The sequence below is a fragment of the Filicampus tigris genome, chromosome 6, assembly GCF_054856515.1.
Source record: "Filicampus tigris isolate MCC_2025a chromosome 6, RoL_Ftig_1.0, whole genome shotgun sequence".
Lineage (NCBI taxonomy): Eukaryota > Metazoa > Chordata > Actinopteri > Syngnathiformes > Syngnathidae > Filicampus > Filicampus tigris.
Genome location: NC_141222.1, coordinates 26865600 through 26885380, shown reverse-complemented (window position 1 = coordinate 26885380; position 19781 = coordinate 26865600). Strand labels below are relative to the sequence as shown.

At 43.9% G+C, this 19781-nt stretch overlaps 2 protein-coding genes and 1 long non-coding RNA gene across 4 annotated transcripts; 2 read left to right on the top strand and 1 right to left on the bottom strand.

Moving 5' to 3' along the window:
• The first annotated feature begins 513 nt into the window (after positions 1-513).
• LOC147146533 (E3 ubiquitin/ISG15 ligase TRIM25-like) lies at positions 514-8855 on the top strand. Its single transcript, XM_086032708.1, has 10 exons — positions 514-1252; positions 1835-1930; positions 2075-2155; positions 2792-2944; positions 3615-3777; positions 4389-4427; positions 4861-4926; positions 5013-5090; positions 6807-7035; positions 7119-8855. The coding sequence occupies exons 1-10, from the start codon at positions 641-643 to the stop codon at positions 7438-7440; spliced, it is 1839 nt and encodes a 612-aa protein (XP_085888834.1). The 5' UTR covers positions 514-640; the 3' UTR covers positions 7441-8855.
• LOC147146532 (uncharacterized) lies at positions 5747-17114 on the bottom strand. Its single transcript, XR_015087081.1, has 3 exons — positions 16864-17114; positions 10845-10992; positions 5747-5943 (listed from the first exon to the last, which is right to left on the bottom strand). It is a non-coding gene; the product is annotated as an uncharacterized LOC147146532 (long non-coding RNA).
• man2b1 (mannosidase, alpha, class 2B, member 1) lies at positions 9829-19772 on the top strand. 2 transcript variants are annotated; one of them, XM_086032706.1, is made up of 22 exons: positions 9829-9972; positions 10864-10966; positions 11815-11988; positions 12087-12280; positions 12730-12862; positions 13111-13256; positions 13644-13843; positions 13907-14027; positions 14094-14172; positions 14234-14343; positions 14999-15106; positions 15169-15468; positions 15837-15934; positions 16006-16126; positions 16905-17023; positions 17091-17192; positions 17492-17579; positions 18106-18186; positions 18442-18666; positions 18826-18975; positions 19107-19206; positions 19442-19772. In XM_086032706.1, the coding sequence occupies exons 1-22, from the start codon at positions 9859-9861 to the stop codon at positions 19543-19545; spliced, it is 2970 nt and encodes a 989-aa protein (XP_085888832.1). In that variant the 5' UTR covers positions 9829-9858; the 3' UTR covers positions 19546-19772. The 2 variants fall into 2 exon arrangements, with proteins under 2 accessions (XP_085888832.1, XP_085888831.1); XM_086032705.1 differs by having other exon boundaries at positions 19104-19206.
• Positions 19773-19781: the final 9 nt, after the last annotated feature.

Genomic DNA, 19781 nt, shown 5'->3' with positions numbered 1-19781 from the left:
AAAAAAGCCGTCAGTGGAACTTTCCAGGGGCGCAATGTGCACATCGCGGTTAACGATTTTGTCAGTTATTCACGTGGACAACAGAAATAACACAAATATGACTAGAGATCATCCAGAGTTTTAAAAACGCCTCTGCACACTCCAGGTGTGCGGTGTACGTGTGATATGGTTCATGCCAAGACTTCTTTTGACGTTAGTGTTAAGCACAACTGTGCCAAAAGTGCGGGCAAATAACGTCAGTGTTGTCAAGCGCTCCCCAACAGCGTCGCCACGAGATGGCAGTATGACCTCAAATGACGTGATCCACCTGATGCCTCGACCACATACTCAGTGCGACATTTCAAATTGTATTTAATTAAAGATATGTGTAAAGCAAAGAGTGAACACATACAAATTAAATTAGTTATGATGGCTGTAAAAAATGTCAATAATTATCCATTTTAAATACGTACCTGCCAGTCAAAAGCCAGGACAAAGTCATCCCTAGTTTCAACGGAATCGATGACAGGGCGGAAGAGTTATTTTGGGACAATAGCTGCTCCCAACGCTGCGGTCCGGCCCCTCCTGTTGGGTCAAAACAAACCCGGAGAGCGTGACCGAAAGTCGGACTCCGATAGCGAGCCGCCCCGGTCCGGCGGCGATGGCCCACCAAGCCAACATCTCGGTGACGGAGAGCCAGTTCCGCTGTCCCATCTGCCTGGACGTCCTCCAGGACCCGGTGTCCATCCCGTGCGGACACACCTACTGCATGGCGTGCATCGACGGCTACTGGGACCGGGCCGAGCCGCCGGTGCACTTCAGCTGCCCGCAGTGCCGCGAGGCGTTCAGCCCCCGGCCGGTGCTCCGCCGGAACACCGTGCTGGCCGAGCTGGTGGCCAAGCTCAAGCCGAGAGAAGCCTCCGCGTCGCCGCAGCTCTACTTGGGCGTCGCGGGCCAGGTGCCGTGCGACTTCTGCCCGCCGGAGGGCAAGCTGGCGGCGGCCAAGTCGTGCTTGGTGTGCCTGGCCTCCTTCTGCGAGGCTCACGTGTTGCCCCACCGGGAAGTGGGCACCTTGCGGCGGCACAAGATGGTAGCCGCCGTGGAGTGTCCCGCCGAGCGGCTGTGCGCGCAGCACCGCCTCGGACTGCAGCCGCCAGCCGGCGCCGACGACCAGCCGGAGGGGGCCGCGGTGGAGTGGAGCGGAGACTGTCTGCTGTGCGAGGCCGACCGGGAGGAGCTGCATCCCGGGGAGGCTCAGAGGGCGCGGAGACAGGTACGGGCGACAACATTTGCTGCACAACAAAACAATTCCAAAAATGCGCGTTGAAAAGCCGCGCTGAACTTCCGCGGAATTATTCGTGACATTGAATTGTGAGACTCGATCATCGTTTGAATTTGAACTGACGTCGAGTTTATAGTCGCGGTTCGGCACCCTTGGATTCGACTATCCGGACTTTGGAGAAGGTTGTCCTGAATTAGAAGAATATTTAATTGGTCAAGAAATATGGAAGGTCGTTGGGAATAATGTAAAATATTTAGCAATATGGGAATTTGGAGGAATTGGAATAGTACCTAAAATGGCTTGGATGAAGGTTGAAAAATTTGAAGTTGGGATGGCAATTTAGGAATTGGAAGTCATTCCCAAGATGTCCTGAATGAGCTGAACATTTTGAAATTAGAAAGGTTTGAATTGAAATGAGGAAGAAGGACGGAATAATGTGGAATATGTCCTGATGTGAGAATTTTGTTGTGGACAAACAATAATTTTAGTGTAAAAATGTGGGAATTCCTGGAAGGTTGAAAATAGTACCTGCAAGATGATTTGCAAGAGCCATATTGTCTGTGTGGCATCCAGGTTCAGCTTCAGGAGTCCCAGAGGACGGTTCAGGGTAAAATCCGAAGCTGTGAGCGAGAGCTGGAAGAGTTCCAGCAGAGTTTGGACTCCCTCAAGGTACGTATTTTAGTACTTTTAGTTCTTTGATTTAAAAAAAAAAAAAAGTTTCAATGGGTTTGCTCAGTGCTGCAGACCCGCCCCCAAAATTTTCCTGGACCTCTGGAAAGTAGTAAATTACCTGTGTGTGCGTGTATGTGTCAGGTGTCAGCTTCGGCTGTTTTGGAGGACAGTGAAGTGCTTTTTGCTGACATGGCGATACGGCTGGAGAAGACCAAGGCTGAGGTGAGTTCATTCATAGAAATTCAAATAAATCCTTGGAGGAAAAAAAACAGCGTTATGGTTTCAAATGAGGGTTTCAAGATAGGGTCAGGTTGATGAGCCTTGGTTATCATTTTAAAGAATGATTAGGCTTTCAAGACAGGGTTCAGGTTTGAAAGTAGGCTTTCAAATTAAGTTTTGAATCTTGGGTAAGGATTTTTAAAAAAGGGTTCAAGTTTTAAAGTAGGGTTTGAAATTAGCTTCTGAAGCTTTTGTTAGCATTAGCATTTTACATTACTGTAGGGTTAAGGTTTCAAATTAATGTTTTCGAGCCAGGGTTGTGATTTCAAATTCGGGTTTGAAGCAGGGGTTAAGGGTTTCAAACTAGGGTAGTGTTGAAAATGAGGGTTTCTAGAGTTAAGGTTTTAAAACAGGGTTGCAGATTAGGTTTTGAAGCCTGGATTATGTTTTGAATCTGGTTGAGAGTTTCAAGATTGTGGTTGGGTGTAAAAAAAAAAAAAAAAAAAAAAAAAACATTAGGTTTTCAAGATTGGGTTAAGTGTTTCAAACAAGAGCATGGTTTCAAGATAGGGTTAGAGTTCAAACAAGGGTTGGGGTTTTAAAGTAGGGTGTCAAGCAAACCTTGATTATGATTTGAAGGTGCGAGCGCGCGTGGAGGCTCGCTCGCGAGCGTTGGTGGGTCGTGCCGAGCGAGACGCGGAGACGCTGGAGAAAGATCTGGAAGAACTACGGAGGCGAGACCAGGAGATCGGGCGTCTTCTTCAGACCCAGGACAACGGACACTTTCTGCAGGTGACGTCATAGCGCGCCCTACGGGACACACGGCGAACAGCGGTGGAACGCCACACTTTTTTTTTTTTTAGTCTTCGTAATGACGTGAAAGAATAAATAAATTAGCATTTTACAATGATATATAAAAATATATATATACATACAAAAATGCATACATTCTAAGAATGCATGTTTATGCAAATGTTGCATATAATTTTAATATAGTACCTGGTTTATTTTATCATAAAAATTTACCATTTTACATGAACATTCCAACCAGTTTATTTGGATATTTTTGTCATAGTAGATCATTGCTACAGTTGTTTGAATTAATTATAAATATGTAAATTCAAAATAATACTATAACAATGAGTACATTAAAAAAATACATATATATATATATATATATATATATATATATATATATATATATACACACGTTTTTGTTTTTACCTACTTTATATAAACATTTTCAACTTAAAAAAAAAAAAAATCATTTACAAATGACCTGGCCCAATGACTCTCTTAAAAAAAATGAATAAATAGACAAACAAACAAACTTGGCCATCGAGCACAAATATTTTGCCCAATCTGCCCGAATTCCTGACTCCCTCGAGACCCGAACCCCATCCCGCACAAGTCAGCTGTTCTTGTACCTCCATGCAAGTGTAGCTCTGTCTCTGTCCACCAGGCGGCGCCACTGCTGTGCCTTCCCATCCCGGCCGCAGCCCTGCCCTCGGTGACGTCCAGCCCCCCTGCGGAGGCCTTCAGTGGAGCCAGGAGGTCCCTGGGGAGACTACGCAGCCGCCTGGAGGAAGTCTGCAGAGAGGAAGTGGACTCCATCAGCAGGGCGGGTAAAACATGGACGACCAGGACACACACCCATACACCAGTACGCGCTCGAGCTTGAACCAACTAGTCGACTAGCTGACTTTACCACTCCGCCGATTACGGTTAGAGATTCACGTGTTTTGGCGTTAACAACATGGACGCCGCACAGAAATCAACAAGCGGAGCAGACAAGCAGTCTCAAGCGTTTGGAAATATTTGACTAAAAATGAGACCACGCGAAGACACATTCGCTTCCTCACAAATGGTCGGAACTACTTGACCTCTAACAGCAACCCGCGTACCACGGCTGCAGTCTCGCTACAATTGCAAAGCATTCGCTCCCTGTGATTTTTTTTTTCTTTTTTTTTTTTTTCTAGTACTGAAGCGAGTGGCGACCCTGCCCTTGTGTTGTACGAATTGGTGCTCAAGTTTGATAAATTCCGACTGTCAGTGAATGTGTCTGAAAGTGATTGGGTGAGCGGTAAAGGGGTTGGGAGAGTGAGCTTGTGCTTTGACGTTCACTCGACCTTCATCGTCTCGGTGTCCCATTAAAAAAAAAAAAGTACTAGTTCAACCCCTGAAACACGTGCGTGCTCTCACACACACACACACCTTGATTGTGTTTGTCTTGCAGTTAACGAGAACAACGCGTCAGGCGGCCAATGCGTCAAAGGTGAGCTCATTCATTGGACAGCGTCGCAATGCCCTCAAATTAGTGCTCCAGTCGACGTTAAGGTTTCAAATTAGGGTAGCAAGCCAGGGTTAAGGGTTCAAATTGGGCTTTCAAGCCTCTGTTAGCATTTAAAACAAGGGTTAGGGTTTCAAATTAGGGCGTCAGGCCAGGGCGCCGCATGTCAGATTTCAGTTTGGTTCCAATGAGGTTTTTAAATCTGGGTTAGTATTTCAAGGCTCAGTTTCAAGTTTGGATTAGGGTTTCGAATTAGCATTCCATGCTTGGGTTAAGGTTTCAAACAGGGCTTCTGGTTTCAAATGAGGGTTTTGAGTCATGTTTGAAGCCTGAATTGGTACTTTAAGACAAGTTTAAGGTTTCAAATTGTTGGTTTGAAATGCGCGTTGAGTGAATATGGCGCTTATGTGCTTTGAAGGCATGGATAACGCGGCCGCCGAGAACTTCAAGCCTCAACATTCCCCTCAACAAGATGACACACAGGGTGAGTGCTGCGTGCGCTCTAACGCCGCCTGCTCTTTTTTTCCTAAATCGCATCATTTTTCCTCGTGTGTGTGTGTGTGTGTGTAGCGTTTGCGTCGTCGTTCACTCTGTCCTCGCTGCCTCTGCAGCCGGCCGACCAAAGGATGAGGGCCGCCTTCCTCAGGTGTAAGTTCTTCTCTCCTTCATCACAAAGAAAGGATATAAGCCTGCGATTATGATTGTATTGTCTGTCTACATGTGTTGCTGCACTGTTTGCCTTCAAATATCCATTGCTTAAATCTTCGCAGGAGAATGTTGCTAGTTTGGTTAGCCCGTCTACGGCGTTTTGCCTTGCGTGTTAGCTTGAAGCTAGCAGACTTTTTCTGACGGTGTCTTTTAAACCGCAACGTGTAATTCTCTTTGTTTGATGTTTAGTTTGACAGTAGACCTCCCCTTTTCTCCAAAGTACGACTCTTCTCCATTATTGCTACTTTTGATGTTTACAAAGTCGGACTGAGAAAATGACGTCTTTGTGTCTCAGTAAGACACTGCTAATTGTTCTTAAAGGTTATCTGTGGCCTCCTTTTTGTGGGATGCCTGCCACCGGCAAGACAAACTATCCCGTAGTTAATCACACTGAACACAGCGGAGGAAACCCGAGAATGTCATGTCTGGATTAATGAATGTCATTCAGCATTTGTGCTGATAGGATGACAACATCCAACACCTTGTTGCTCATCGATAATTGATTAGAGAGCTGGTGTCCTTTGTCCCCGTCAGTGCCTGCGTGGATATTCAAAGCAGTGGTTTCGGGCCTATCTTACCGGTAGAAAAACGTAGCGTTGGCGTTGGGGCCGCTGAGTCCTCTGCCGCGTCTCTCCGGTGTGGCGTGCCACAAGGCTCCATTCTTGGGCCTCTGATTTTCCTTGTATCGCATCCTCTTGGGGCAGTCCTCTGTGAACGTCTCATTTCATGTCATACGCACATTTACATGCCGCTCAAGCGACAAAATGCACGCAAAACATGTTCTTGAGTTGTGCTGGGGAAACAAAGGCATGGATGTATTCAAATCGTTTGCTTTTTAAACAGGGAAGTCAACGCAAACTTATTTTTTTCAAGAATACGTTCTATGCAAACCCACTAGTTGAAACGGGGCATTCCGATAAATATTCCGTTTGCGGAAGTGTTAATCCACTCGTTTTTAGCTATCTGTAGGGGGCGGCCATTTTGTCCTCCGTCGACTGAAAATGACATCACAACTGCTCACAACGACCAATCGCGGCTCAGATTCAGAAAAGAGGTCAGCCGTGATTGGTCGTTGTGAGCAGTTGCGATGTCGTTTTCAGCCGTGTTTCAACTAGTGGGCCTGCTGGGAACATATTCTTGAAAAAAAATATGTTTGGGTTGACTTCCGCTTTAGACTGAGGTCATGTTTTGGGAGAGAGCCCTTATCCAGCCTGTTTTGGATGTCTCCCTCTTCCAACACACCTTATTCAAATGATTGTGATCGTTCTCAGGCTTCTCAGAGCTTGCTGATGATCCGATCATTTGAGTCCAGTGCGTTGGAGTCGGGAGACATCTGAAACAACGCAGGAAAGGACCTGTGCTGGACGTGCCTGGTCAGAACTCTTGTTTGGGTTAGCTGACTGTTTGTTGTCAAGGTGCAGGTTCTTGTTGGGTTTCGGTTTAGGGTTGTTTTTGTGGTTCTCGTTAGGTTTTTAGTTTGAGTTAGGCTTGGTTTCTTGTCAAGGCTGTGGTACTTTCTGGGGGCGGGGTTCTTGTTTGCGTTTGCATTAGAGTTGATGTTACGGTTCTTGGATCGGGGTTGGTTCGACGTTAGCCTTTGGGCTGTTGTCGCATTCCGTCTTGTTTCGGTTACTTCCTGTCTGTTCGTTACCTCAGTTTCCTGTCAACTGTCCTTGGACGCGGACACGGCCCACCCCACCCTGGTCCTGTTTGACGGTGGCCAGGGCGCCCACTGCGGCGAGGAGCTGCAGCCGTACCCGACGCACCCCCAGCGCTTCGACTCAGTGGCCCAGGTCCTGTGCCGCCAGGGCCAATTTGGCGACGCCAGCTACTGGGAGGTCGAGTGGCGGGGCGGCGGATGGATGGACATCGGCGCCACCTACAGGTAGACTTGCAAAGGGGTGGGATATTTCTCTGGTAAATTTCCATTGGAAGTGAAGATGGGGAATTTTGCAACCCTTCTTCCAGGCGAATCGGGCGCAAAGGGGGCGGAAAACCGTGCCTGCTGGGCCGCAACGAGAACTCGTGGCGACTCCGCTGTACGCACGCCGGTTACGCCGCCTGGCACGACAACCGCAAGACCACCGTGGCCGCGCCGCCGTGCCCGCGCATCGCCGTATTTCTGGAGCGCCACAAGGGGGCGCTGTCATTTTACAGCGTGTCCGACAGCATGGTGCTGCTGCACACCTTCAGATGTGCCTTCTCGCAGCCCATCTACCCGGCCTTCCGCCTGGACCTGGACTCCACTATGCTCCTCTGCCGTCCGGATGCTCCTCTTCCGGGGCATTAAACGGCAATGATGTTCTCAAATGTGTATTTTTCAAAATACAGTCAACCAGTGACAGTCGCGGTTTGGCATGTCTTATATACAAATATTGCTTTGCCGCCATCTGGTGGCATCTTGTTGCAAAGGAACAATGTTGAACTGGGGAGGAGGAGCTTAATTTAGCTTCGTCTGGGGAAAAAAAAAAGTGCTTTGCTGCCATTTTGTGGTATGTATAGACAGTTACAAACCTTTTGGGGTAGGCCTTGATTACTTGTGAATTTTCGCTTTTCGCCGTACGTTTCGGTCCCCCAAATAGCTGGGGTCACTTTAAATAAAAACCCTAACCATGTCTAAGGAATTCATCTGTTCAGTGGAACCTCTAAAATCCAACACTGACGTCAGAAAAAATGATGACCCTCCACATATTCTTTCCGAAAAGCAATATTTTGACTTCTTTTCTCAATTATGACTATTTTTTCAATACTATGACTTTTTATCGAAAAATTTTTTAATGCTTCTAATACTATGAGTTTTCTTTGAAATTAATGACTTTACCATACAAGAGTCTGAATTCTTTTTTTTTTTTTAATTGAAAAAGTATTTTTTCCTAAAGACGTATTCTCTTGAAATGACTTTGTTTCTTAAAAAAAATATTCTCATGATATTGGGAATTTTGAGCCCCTAAAATATGATTTGCATTAAATTATATTACAATCCCCTCATAAAAAAAAAAAAACTTGTTCACCGATAAATTTTTTTTTTTTTTTTAGAGAAATTCTCATAAGATTCTGACTTTTCTCATAATTTTGAAATTTTACATCTCAAAAACACAACTTTAATCTCAAATTATTTTTGTTATTTTTATGCGTTTTGTGTTGGACATTAGAAGTTCCACTGGTTTAAAAAAATGAAATCAACAAGCTCAGGTACATTTAACGCTCTGGACACTGAGATGACGTGACAAAGCACTGAGTGACGCTTTTCAAGTAGAAAAATGGACTTGAAACTGCTTATCAAGTCTATATATGCATGACGAAATACAGAAATATGCAATCATTACACATGCAACAGTAGCATCTACATTCACTAGCCACTTTTATGAAATGCAAAACGAGAGCTGTGCGACACATTATTCCGAATGGTCTTGTATTCACTGGACAACATGTTGCTTTTTGTGTGTGTATTTACAGCGAGTACTGGAAGCCAAAGTCAGCAACGCTTGAAACACGCCGTCAAGTGCATTACTGTAGCTTTACTGAACTACCTTATTTCAGCGTACTTACACTGTCGCATTTTCTATGGAAAGTTTGTTGTATGTTTCAATGTTGTTGACAACTTATAATAGTAAAAAATCCACAGATGCCTCAGATGTTAGTTTTGTTGATTGTTAATGTTTATTGATGGTCCAAGTGATGCGTGATTAAACAATGTTATTTTAAGTGTGCTACTATATGTACAATATCAAGCAATTATTCAGTTATACTCATTCTAATTTAGGGAATTATGTATGTATAAGTTGCTGATATCTGTCATTGTTCCTCTTTTTGTTATATAATTGGTATGTAATCTCAGGAGAATAACAGCATTTTTTTTCCCCGAGATAAAAAGTTGCAAAATTACGAGAATCAAGTTTTACTATTAAAAGAATACCATTTTTTTTAAATAATCTTTTTGTTGAAAAAGTAGTAATATTAAAAGAATACATTTGTCTTTTATCAAGGTATGTTGTTTTTTTTGTAGATGAAAAGAAAAAGAATGGCTCATCTTTATTCTTTGTTTTCTCATAAATATAGCTTGTCTAATAACACGCTAAAAAAGTAAAACTTCTGTTTTTTAATTTACACCTTTTTCTTGAAAAATTCAATTTTTTTTTTTAAATACAAAAATATTTCTCGTAACATTGTAACCTTTTTTTCTGTTTTACTGGTAACAGTATAACTTCATTAAAAGAAATGTTAATCCATGTAATATTCCAACTTTTCCAGAGGGAAAATATTACTTTTTTCTTGTAATATAAAGAATAATGTGAGTTCTAAGAGATCGCAACCGTTATTGCCAAGATGTTACAATATATGACTTTTCCTTTTTTTTTTTTTAAATGTGAAAATATATTGAATTACACCTTTTCTCTAATAATTTCCCTTTCAGTACGGCCATAGCACTTCGCAAAAAATTGAGACAAGAAGCATTAAAAATTAATGAACGTGAATCCATCCATCCATTATCCGTTATAATATGTACGTGAAAAGCGTTTTGCTTGCGTGTCCTCAAACATAAAAAGTCAATTTTAAAACATATCGATTAAATGACGTCAAACGGCCTGATTGGAGCCTGTCAGACAAAATTGAGGGTAGCAGGCAACAGGTTTTGTCACATGACGCCTTGGAAGGTGTGTAAACACGCGTCACATGACTTTCACTTTTCTCTTTTTTTTTTACCAACATGGCGGCGGGCTGCTGTCGGCTCCTTTCGCTAATTTTCCTCCTAACTGAAACTTGCTTAAGTTTACCAGTCGACCGCCACGAAAAACAACAAGACGTCAAATGCGGCTATCAGGTCAGACACCTCTGGACGATTTTCCGTGACGTCATGCTGCGTTCATGGCCCACACATTTGAAAGAAAACCGGAAAGAATCGACGCTGAAGTCATTTTCTGACTCAAGCCATCCATTCAAGCTTTCTGAATCAGAACTATTGGTTAATTAGACACACACTGTTCATTTTGTCCTTATTCGGTCCAATGATATTATTAGCACTATATTATGGTATCGTGGGTATTTTCATGACATTTTCACATCTAAACTCAATGACACAACAAATGAGTTCCATTTTTAAATTTAATATTAAAAAAAGTGGGAACCTCGAAGATCGAACACAGCCTTCACTCTTCTGTTTATTGATCAGTATGACTGCACTATTGCATACTTTGTATTGATTGAGCAAATGTTTCTTTGGAATATTTGGAAGTTGGAACAGCAGTAAAAATATATATAATATAAAATGTACAATATTTAATATTTCATAAGATACCACGTACTGGCAGACTGAAAATGATTAAAAAAGAAGTCAAAGTTCTTTCAAACCCTACCATTACATGAGATAACTAAACCAATCATGTCAATCATGTTTTGTGATAACTGTTGAGTGACTGCAGCTACAGGAACAAATTCCTTGTTTGTTTTGACATTCTTTGTCAATACAGATAATTCTGATGAAATTATTTCACTGAAACAGAGATGTTTGGTTAAAAGTCACATTCGTAGTGGTGTACAAGTGTAAAAATAAGTTAAGATTCACCGCCAACCAACACACACACACACACACACACACACACAAATCTTGTGAAGAGGTGTGTTTTCATTCAGAGGTTACACTCAACTAGTCGTTTGTGCAGTATTACCACTTATGTTGTATGTGTGTGTACATACGCGTTTGTATTGTTTGTAGTCATGTCACGCTACAAAGGGGGCCATGCTGAACGTCCACTTGGTTCCGCACACGCACGACGATGTGGGCTGGCTCAAAACTGTGGACCAGTACTTCTACGGAGGTCTGAACACACACACATACACACCCCTGTGTTAAAAGACAAAACAAAACAATAAAACGGTCATTGCCATCTGTTAACAGGTAATGTTTCACCATCGTCATGTTTTCATGGGGTTGTTTTGCATTTGTATCTTTTCTGCTGCATCAGCATTACGCTTGTCCTCAGACAACCCGCTTCAAGCCATTTTGTGATGATTTTTTTTATTTTATTTCCATTAAGTAGCCTCCTCTAACTTAAAGTACATGTGCACAAATTTTCATTACAGTAAGTACATGTGCACACAAATCATTATGATCACATCTGACAATGTGATTAAACTTTTTCTAATGTAATAGATTTTTAAATCTACATACATAATGAACTATTGCATTAATCTTTTTATGATAAAATATACTCTATCATCTTAGTAAACATAGTCAAATACTACAGTCTAATACATGTACTATTTCATGCCATTAAATATTTTGTAATTTATTGTTTTATGTATGATTGACTTACTCAGCCTTCAACCCGCTTTATAAACTGGCAAATGTCAAAAAAGTAACAAATATTGTTGAAAAACGTAATCTCCAAAAATTATATAAATGTAAAAAATGTAATGTAAATAAATGTCAAAAATGTAAGAAAAAAATAAAGCGAAAATCAATATATATATATATATATATAAAAAAAAAAAAAAAACACTTTTTGGGCACTATGTGGAATGCACACTATAATTGGCAAAGTGTAAAAATCGCAGCGTTTTCTTCAACTTCAAGTTGAAAGGTGTTCCCAATAGAGTGACGTCCTTTTAGCAACAGCTGCGCGCACAAGGAGGTCGTTTAAAAGGAGTCCTTGTACGTGTGTAGACCGTAACGACATCCAGCACGCCGGCGTGCAGTACATCCTGGACTCTGTGGTGGAGGAGCTTCTGAAGAACCCCGATCGCAGGTTCATCTACGTGGAGACGGCCTTCTTCTACCGATGGTGGCGCCGCCAGAGCTCCGACATGCAGCGGACGGTCAAGCAGCTGGTCAACCAAGGTGCGTCCCCACTTGGATTCCCTCAATCAGAACAACCCTGCGAAAACGCCCCTCGCCCCTCGCCCCGCCACCCCTTTGCATCCCTTCCTTCATCCCAGGCCGACTGGAGTTCGTCAACGGCGGCTGGTGCATGAGCGACGAGGCCACCACCCACTACAGCGCCGTTCTGGACCAGATGACTATGGGCCTCCGGTTCCTCAACCAGACCTTTGGGCCTTGCGGTCGGCCCCGGGTGGCCTGGCACATTGATCCGTTTGGACACGCACGTGAACACGCCTCCATGTTTGCGCAGGTAGATTTATCGTAATACTGAGTGCCGCATATAAAAAAAACAGTGCGTATGAAAAGTCTACACACCCTCGTTGAAATAAAGGTTTTGCGATACAAAAAACTGATACCAAGAAGAATCATTTTAATCTATTTTTAAATAGAGTTTACAGTTTAAAAAATAAAACATCACATACCTTTAAGATGGAGTATGTGATGTTGATCCAGCCTCACTTCACTCCTCCCTTGCATTTTTGCCGAAAGGCAGCTAGCTATATTGCTACCATAACCGGGTGAAGATGAATTACTGCCAAAAACGAAATGCTACCGGTTTGACGTATTTTAAAAAAAAATCAATTAAATACAATACAATCAATTTAAACATGACCAAAAGGGTACCACCTCTACCTCAATTTGAGCAAGAAAAAACACTGAAAAAGTCAACCTCATAAAGTCGTACTTGTCCTGCTCCAGATGGGCTACGACGGCTTTTTCTTCGGGCGAGTGGACTACCAGGACCGGTCCCGGCGGATGCAGGCCAAGGAGCAGGAGCTGCTGTGGAGGGCGTCTGACAGCCTCACCCCACCGATGGCCGACCTCTTCACCGGTAACGGAACAAATTCGCAGCCGGTGGGCAAGCTCCAACCCTCCATGGCTTCAGCCATCATGAAAACGATGACAATCAAATGCAGGGAATTTTGTTTTCTGTCTTGTACCCAATGGGAGTCAAACCGTAAGCATAAAACCAAGGGACTGTACGGACGAACTGTGATTTGAGCTTCGACAGTTACGTGGTTTCACTTTTATAACCAGCCTGAGGGCAACCATGACGAGTTTGACACTCTGGCCCGACAGGGATCCTTCCCAATGGGTACAACCCCCCCGAGGGCTTCTGCTGGGACCAGTCCTGCGACGATCCACCCATCAAGGACGATCCCGAGCTGGAGGACTACAACGTGAATGACGTGGTGGAACGCTTCCTCAACATCGCATACAATCAGGTGAGATCACTTGAAACAGGGCTTCACAAACCCCTCGCAGAGGAGGAATTTTCCCAAGGGCTCACTCATAATTCTAACGCCAATCAAAAAAAACCAATAATGTAATACTGTGATATTCCGATTTTTATTATTTTTATACGAGGGATGTCAGACTCGTGAGAATGCGTCACAATCATATCAGAACTTATCAGAACTGAAAGCTGCAGTAGGGAGGTGTTTTTAGTAAGTTCGTTTTCTTGGCTCTACGGAGGTAGCCGTTTTTTTTAAAATCACAATCCTTTGCCGTATCTTCAAGCTACAGCTTGTAGACTCCAGTTTGAGAACCACTGCCTTGGACGTGCGCAACCGAGACCTCTTTGGACTGATTTGGTATTCCTTCCGGCTCAGTCTCTGGTGTACAAGTCCAATCACATCATCATGACCATGGGCTCGGACTTCCAGTACGAGAACGCCAACCTGTGGTACAAGAACCTGGACAAGCTGATCCGCTACGTCAACGCCCGGCAGTCCAACGGAAGCCGTGTCAACGTCCTCTACTCGACTCCCTCCTGTTACCTCCAAGAGCTTCACCGGGCCAACCTCTCCTGGTAGGACCCAAATGCTCGTCTACGAGCAGGGACCTTGTAGAACTGTTCTGGGTTTCCACACAGGGCCCTCAAGACAGACGACTTCTTCCCGTACGCGGACGACGCCCACGACTTCTGGACGGGATACTTCAGCAGCAGACCGGCGCTGAAACGCTACGAGAGGATCAGCAACAGCAACCTACAGGTCGGTTCCTGGATCAGATCCAGATTCTGTAACCTGTAAAGCACTAAAATACAGGGTGGCTTTTAGACGTGTAAACAGCTGGAGGTTCTTGGCGGCCGGGCTTCTACGAGTGGACCCTTTGGCGAGGGGGACAGTCTCACTTTGAGTAAGTTCAAATGATTCCCTTTGCCTCCACCCAATCTAACCACTCATTCTTCCTGGTCCAGAGAGAGCCATGGCGGTAGCGCAGCACCATGACGCCGTGTCAGGTACCGAAAAGCAGCATGTCGCCAACGACTACGCCCGGAGACTTGCCAACGGTTGGCAACATTGCCAGGTACTGTAGACGTCAGACTTCAGGAATATATGGCGATCTTCCAACGACACCAATAGTGTCATGCTCATCGAGATTCTCAATGGCGATCAGGTCCAGGAGATGTATTGTGATGCTGTAAACTTTGCGGCTTTTTCTCATTTCTCTGTTCAGTCTGAAAGGGACTGATGTAGTGTAGGGCGAGAAAGGAATTTTCTGGTCATATCAGAAAAATCGTGGTGCGGTGGAGACTGAATAGGAGAAACCCTCAACGCGGGGTGAAGACGACCACACGCCATATGCAGGAAGCGTTTGTATGAAAAGCAATACTGTAGATGAAAGCAGGGACCAGGGTATGAGGTTTTACCACAGATGCTGACATCCCCTAGCCCATTGTGTTAAAAGCAATTGTCCGATATCCACTTTAGTATCGTACCAATCTAGATTCTCGATTGGGTTCAAGTCTGTTTGAAATGTTGTGGATCCTGAACCACTAACGCTGTGAATTTTCCGTATATACCATACGCATAGTTTCACGTGAATCAAGATTCTTGATGGGGTTAGACTCTGGGTGAGGTTTTGTGCATCCTGAGCCGCCGAAGCTGTGAATTTGAGGCTTTTCCCTCAGTAGGCTACTTTATGTCTGTCTGCTTGAATTGACAGTTCTTCCCGTCCCCAGGTTGTGGTCAGCAACAGTCTCGCTGCTTTGAGCGGCTCCACCGCCGAGCGAGTGTTCTGCGACAGCCTCAACATCAGCGTGTGTCCCATCACAGAGTCCAGCAAAAAGGTCAAAAGCATACTTGAAGGTTCTTGCCATCAGATTTCCTGATGCACAACTTCCTCCTCCAGTTCTCCGTAAACGTCTTCAACCCCCTCGCTCGGCCCGTCTCGTGGCCCGTCAGGCTCCCGGTCAACGGCACGGCATACTTGGTGTCTGACGCTGACGGCAAGTCTGTGGACTGCCAAGTGGTCCCGGTCTCACAAGCCACGCGGAATGTGAGGAGGAACCGTGGCTTCGCTGTCAACGAGCTCCTCTTCCAGGCCGGGGCCCCGCCGCTGGGCTACAGCACCTACTCGGTGTCCCTGCTCCAGGACGGGCCTCCGCTGGCTTCCACGCACAACCATGCGCCGAAATCCATCTGGAACAAGGTATGAGTTCACACAGGTGTCCTGCGCGGGATTTTTTTCATGATCCATTCCGTCAATCTTCAATACGGCATCCGCCCCACAATAATGTACAACAATCAAAGCACGTAATGTAAAAGCCAGAACCACTGAGAGTTTTTTTTTTTTAGGTTCTTGACTTGACTGTTTTTTGAACTGGTTCTTGGCTCTGTACTTGTCTTGTTTTTTTTACTTGGTCCTTGACTTGTTACTTTGTGCTTGTGCCAGCTCCAAGTGGTATAAAAAATATCAACAAAGCGCTGCTAATTTTGGCTCGATCTCTCCCGGCCATCACTGGTTCTGTGTGAAATGTATGTTCCATCCAAAACAACACATTTTTTCGACATCAACAGTATCTACGAGTGACCTTTGACCCTGAGACGGGCCTCCTGAGCGGCCTGGACAACTTGGAGACCAAGCAGAGTATTCGCCTGACGCAGAACTTCTACTGGTTAGTCTCTTAAAGCTCCTCATAATCAATTGATCAAATTGTTATTATTTGTGTGACATCACCGCTTCCAGGTACAACGCCAGCAACGGCAACAATTCAAATAGCAACCAGCCCTCAGGAGCGTATATCTTCAGACCCAACTCCTCCACGCCGTTTGTCATCAGCAAGATCGCCAAGACGGAGACGATAAAGGCACGAATTTACACTTTTTGACAATTCAGCCTCTGAAGCCAGTTTTATTTATTTAGCTACATGAAATTTGGTGGACATACCTACCGTGAGTATACCTACCTTAAAAAAAACACAGAAAGTCTGGTATTTAGATTTCAGCAATTTTAAAAGTAAATTTGGGCATTTTTCCAGGGGTACTGCAAATGTGAAATTGTTGAGATTTCATTTTTTTTTTTTAATGGCCACCAAATTTTAATCACATATCCTATGGCAACACTAAATTACATAATACTTATTTTTGTCATTGTGTGCGTGTGGCACCTGGCAGCAAAGTTCAATGACTTGAAATAAATTACAGAACTCCACCAAAAGTCCTGCAGGCACTTTTTGGAAAATGTAGCCCTTCAAGCCAGTTTCACTTAGCAGCATAAAATCTGGTGGGGCGTGTCAGTCATGAGTAGACCCACAAAAAAGTCTCAACAAGCCATGTCTGTAAAAACACAGCAAGTCTGCCATTGTGGTTTGAAGCAGCCATTTTTAGGACAATTTGGTGAAAATGTGTATTTGGTTTAGTCGTGCCCGCTAGAGTCTTTTGGGAAAATTCATCCCCCAAAGCTAGTGACTTAGTAACATGTTACTGGCGTTACTGCTTAGAAACATGAAATATGGTAGCCATGTTAATCAAGAATAAACCCACAAAAAGTATCTAGAACGCATGGCTTAAAAAATAAATAAATAAATAAAAAACAGCAACATACCTTAGGTCAACTCTGAATCAAGTGGTCTTTCCCCTTCTCAGACGTCAGTGATGCAGGAGGTGAGACAGTGGTTCGCACCATGGGCGTCGCAAGTGGTTCGTCTCCATACCGACAGTCGGGTTCTGGAGCTCGAGTGGACCGTGGGCCCGATTCCCATCGAGTGAGTGGTGCCTGCCATTTGTGTCCGTAGGATCGTCCAGTAAATCACGTCATCTTCTTTCTGTCAGCGACGACTTGGGCAAGGAGGTGATCACTCGACTGGACACAGACATCAAGTCTTCAGGAATATTCTACACAGACTCCAACGGGAGAGAAGTTCTACAGAGGAAGTACGTAGTCACATTGAAAACAAAGAATTTTGTATCTTTTTACACTTTTCCAGTGACTTAAAGCACATATTCTACAAACACTGAAAGATATTTGATGATTATCTATGAATCATACTTGGTGCTGAAATGACTTGAAACCACCACTACAGAGTTTTGCTGCGCATGACAAGACAACTGTCGTTTTCATGCAACTGCCAGACAACATGGAAACATCTCAAAGCCAAACACAACACAGCCACCACTTTAAGACAACATGTTCAATTCTGCTAACCGTGACTAGTGTTGTTGTGTGCCCACAGGAGAGACTTCCGACCCACTTGGAACCTGAAGCAGTCAGAGCCCATCGCCGGGAACTACTACCCTGTCAACTCCCGTGCTTTCATCAAGGTACGTACTTTGCATGTGTTTCAAAATGTTAGGTGCATGTTTTTGTTCATTTTTACACAGCTTTAAAGAAAAATAATTTTGCTATTGATACATGAAACACACTTTATTTTTTATGATACACACTCCTAGCAAACAAAATAAACACATGGCTGAAGCACATCTTAAGCTAAAATAAGGCTAAGGGTGCTACTTTGGCTCCAGGTCATCCCATTTACAAAGTATGTGATACTTAGCACTGAGAATTAGCATCTAATGTGTCAAGATAATTGCTAGGTTAATAGCTTGAGTAGCTTGCAACTAGTACTTAAACATTTGCAAAAGTTTAGCATGTTAAAATGAATATGTTTAGCTAATGGCTAAGCAAATGTTGCATTGTATTGTATAAAATGTCTAAAACTTCCACACCTTGCTTGGGACATGGTAGCCATTTGCCCACCAACCATCTCCAATTCCTCCAATGTTTAACAGAAAGCAGGCATCGTAGTTTGGAAAACATGTATAAACTTGTATGTATGGGTGTTGCCAGGACGACAAGGACCAACTCACTGTAGTGACGGATCGCTCTCAGGGTGGAGGCAGCATCCAAAATGGCTCCCTGGAGATCATGGTCAGATTCAGCACACACATAACCACACAAAAACAAACACGCACATGCAAACAAAAACACATGCAAAAAAAAAAAAAAAACATGTACATGTAACCACACAAACCAAACACAAAAATAATAAATAAAAACATTAAAAAAAAAAAAAAACAATTGAAATTTTTTTTCAAAAAAATAAAAAAATAAAACAATTGAAAAAAAAAAAAAAAAAAATCACATAAACATTACGTACATCTATTTGTGTTCCCCCAACAACAGCTCCACCGCCGGCTGCTGTATGACGACGTCCGTGGCGTGGCCGAACCCCTCAACGAGACCTCCGACGTCTTCCCGGATGGTCTAGTAGTGCGTGGCCGCCTGCTTCTCTCCCTGGACCACCCGGCCTACGCTGCCGATGCGCACCGCCCCCTAGCGGAAGAGGTGGTACTGCAGCCGCTGCTCACATTCATTGATGGCCACCTGCACCCAAATACTAGACTGGAGGTGAGTGATGTAAATGTAAAATATCTTCGGCTAAGGCTTCTTAGAGTTTTTTTTTTAAATAAAAGTATAATTTTTTTATCCCAGTATTTTAGTTTTACTAAAAGATGAAAAAAAAAAAAGGGGGGGAACAACCTAATATCTACTTCTCGTTCTTCCTAGTTCTCAGGACTACAGGTTGCGCTGCCCCCTGCTGTCCACCTGTTGACACTGAGCCAGTGGGACGACGAGTTGGTTCTGCTCAGGTTGGAGCATCAGTTCCAGAGCTGGGAAAGCAAAACCAACTCACAGCCGGTCACAGTCAACCTTCAGGTTATTTACTTGACAAAATCTGACGATAATTTTCAGCATTGAAACATCAAACACCATTTATGTTCGGGTACTCTGAATTCTGAAAGTCCAATTTTATAGTTGCCATCTGGTTATGTTGTTCCACGCAGAAGCTGTTTTCCACCCTGGAGGTGGTGGGCGTGTCCGAACTCAACCTGTCAGCCAATCAGTGGAAAGAAGAGATGAAGCGTTTCGATTGGACACCGCAGACTGGTACGCAGTGGCATGACTTGAGTTAATTTTGTCCTCTTTCAATTCTTCCGTTCACTGCTACCACACAGCATTCGAATCCAATATTTTTGCTCCCAAGTCAAAGCCAAAAAATTTGTTGGACAGCTTGTGTTTCAAGAAATTCCCAAGTTGGGTCAGTGGCATCTCAAGGCGCCTCTGTATTTTAGTTGTTATAGCTACAGGAGTGGGTAAAAATAATCGATTTTTTTCTCTCCAGTTGAAAGGCAGCAGAAAAAGACATTGAAGGACCCCTCCGCGTGGGAGGTCACCTTGCGCCCGATGGAAATCCGAACCTTCCTGCTCAGAGCGAACCTCAGATAGCCAATCGCACTCCAGCTTTGCTTTGGTCAAGATGGAGAAGTGGCGGCCATTTTCCAGCACCCCATGAGCCTTGAAACTGGGAAAAATTCCACGGCCAGAAAACCTCTTGAGACACTAGGGGAAAAGTGACATGAGCTACCGTTTTTCACCTGATGTGATAAATGCTTTTATATTGATTTTTATATTGATCAAAAAATGCAGTGGCAAATAAAAGTCAATCATTCTTACTTGTTAGT

What these genes read in the sequence shown, in the direction of transcription:
- LOC147146533 (XM_086032708.1), top strand. Translation starts at nt 641, where the DNA reads ATGGCCCACCAAGCCAACATCTCGGTGACGGAGAGCCAGTTCCGCTGT. An exon ending in AGGCGGCCAATGCGTCAAAG is followed by an intron (nt 4,428 to 4,860) that starts GTGAGCTCATTC and finishes TGTGCTTTGAAG; the next exon opens with GCATGGATAACGCGGCCGCC. An exon ending in GAGGGCCGCCTTCCTCAGGT is followed by an intron (nt 5,091 to 6,806) that starts GTAAGTTCTTCT and finishes TCGTTACCTCAG; the next exon opens with TTTCCTGTCAACTGTCCTTG.
- man2b1 (XM_086032705.1), top strand. Translation starts at nt 9,859, where the DNA reads ATGGCGGCGGGCTGCTGTCGGCTCCTTTCGCTAATTTTCCTCCTAACT. An exon ending in GATGGCCGACCTCTTCACCG is followed by an intron (nt 12,863 to 13,110) that starts GTAACGGAACAA and finishes CTGGCCCGACAG; the next exon opens with GGATCCTTCCCAATGGGTAC. An exon ending in CGATTGGACACCGCAGACTG is followed by an intron (nt 19,207 to 19,441) that starts GTACGCAGTGGC and finishes TTTTCTCTCCAG; the next exon opens with TTGAAAGGCAGCAGAAAAAG.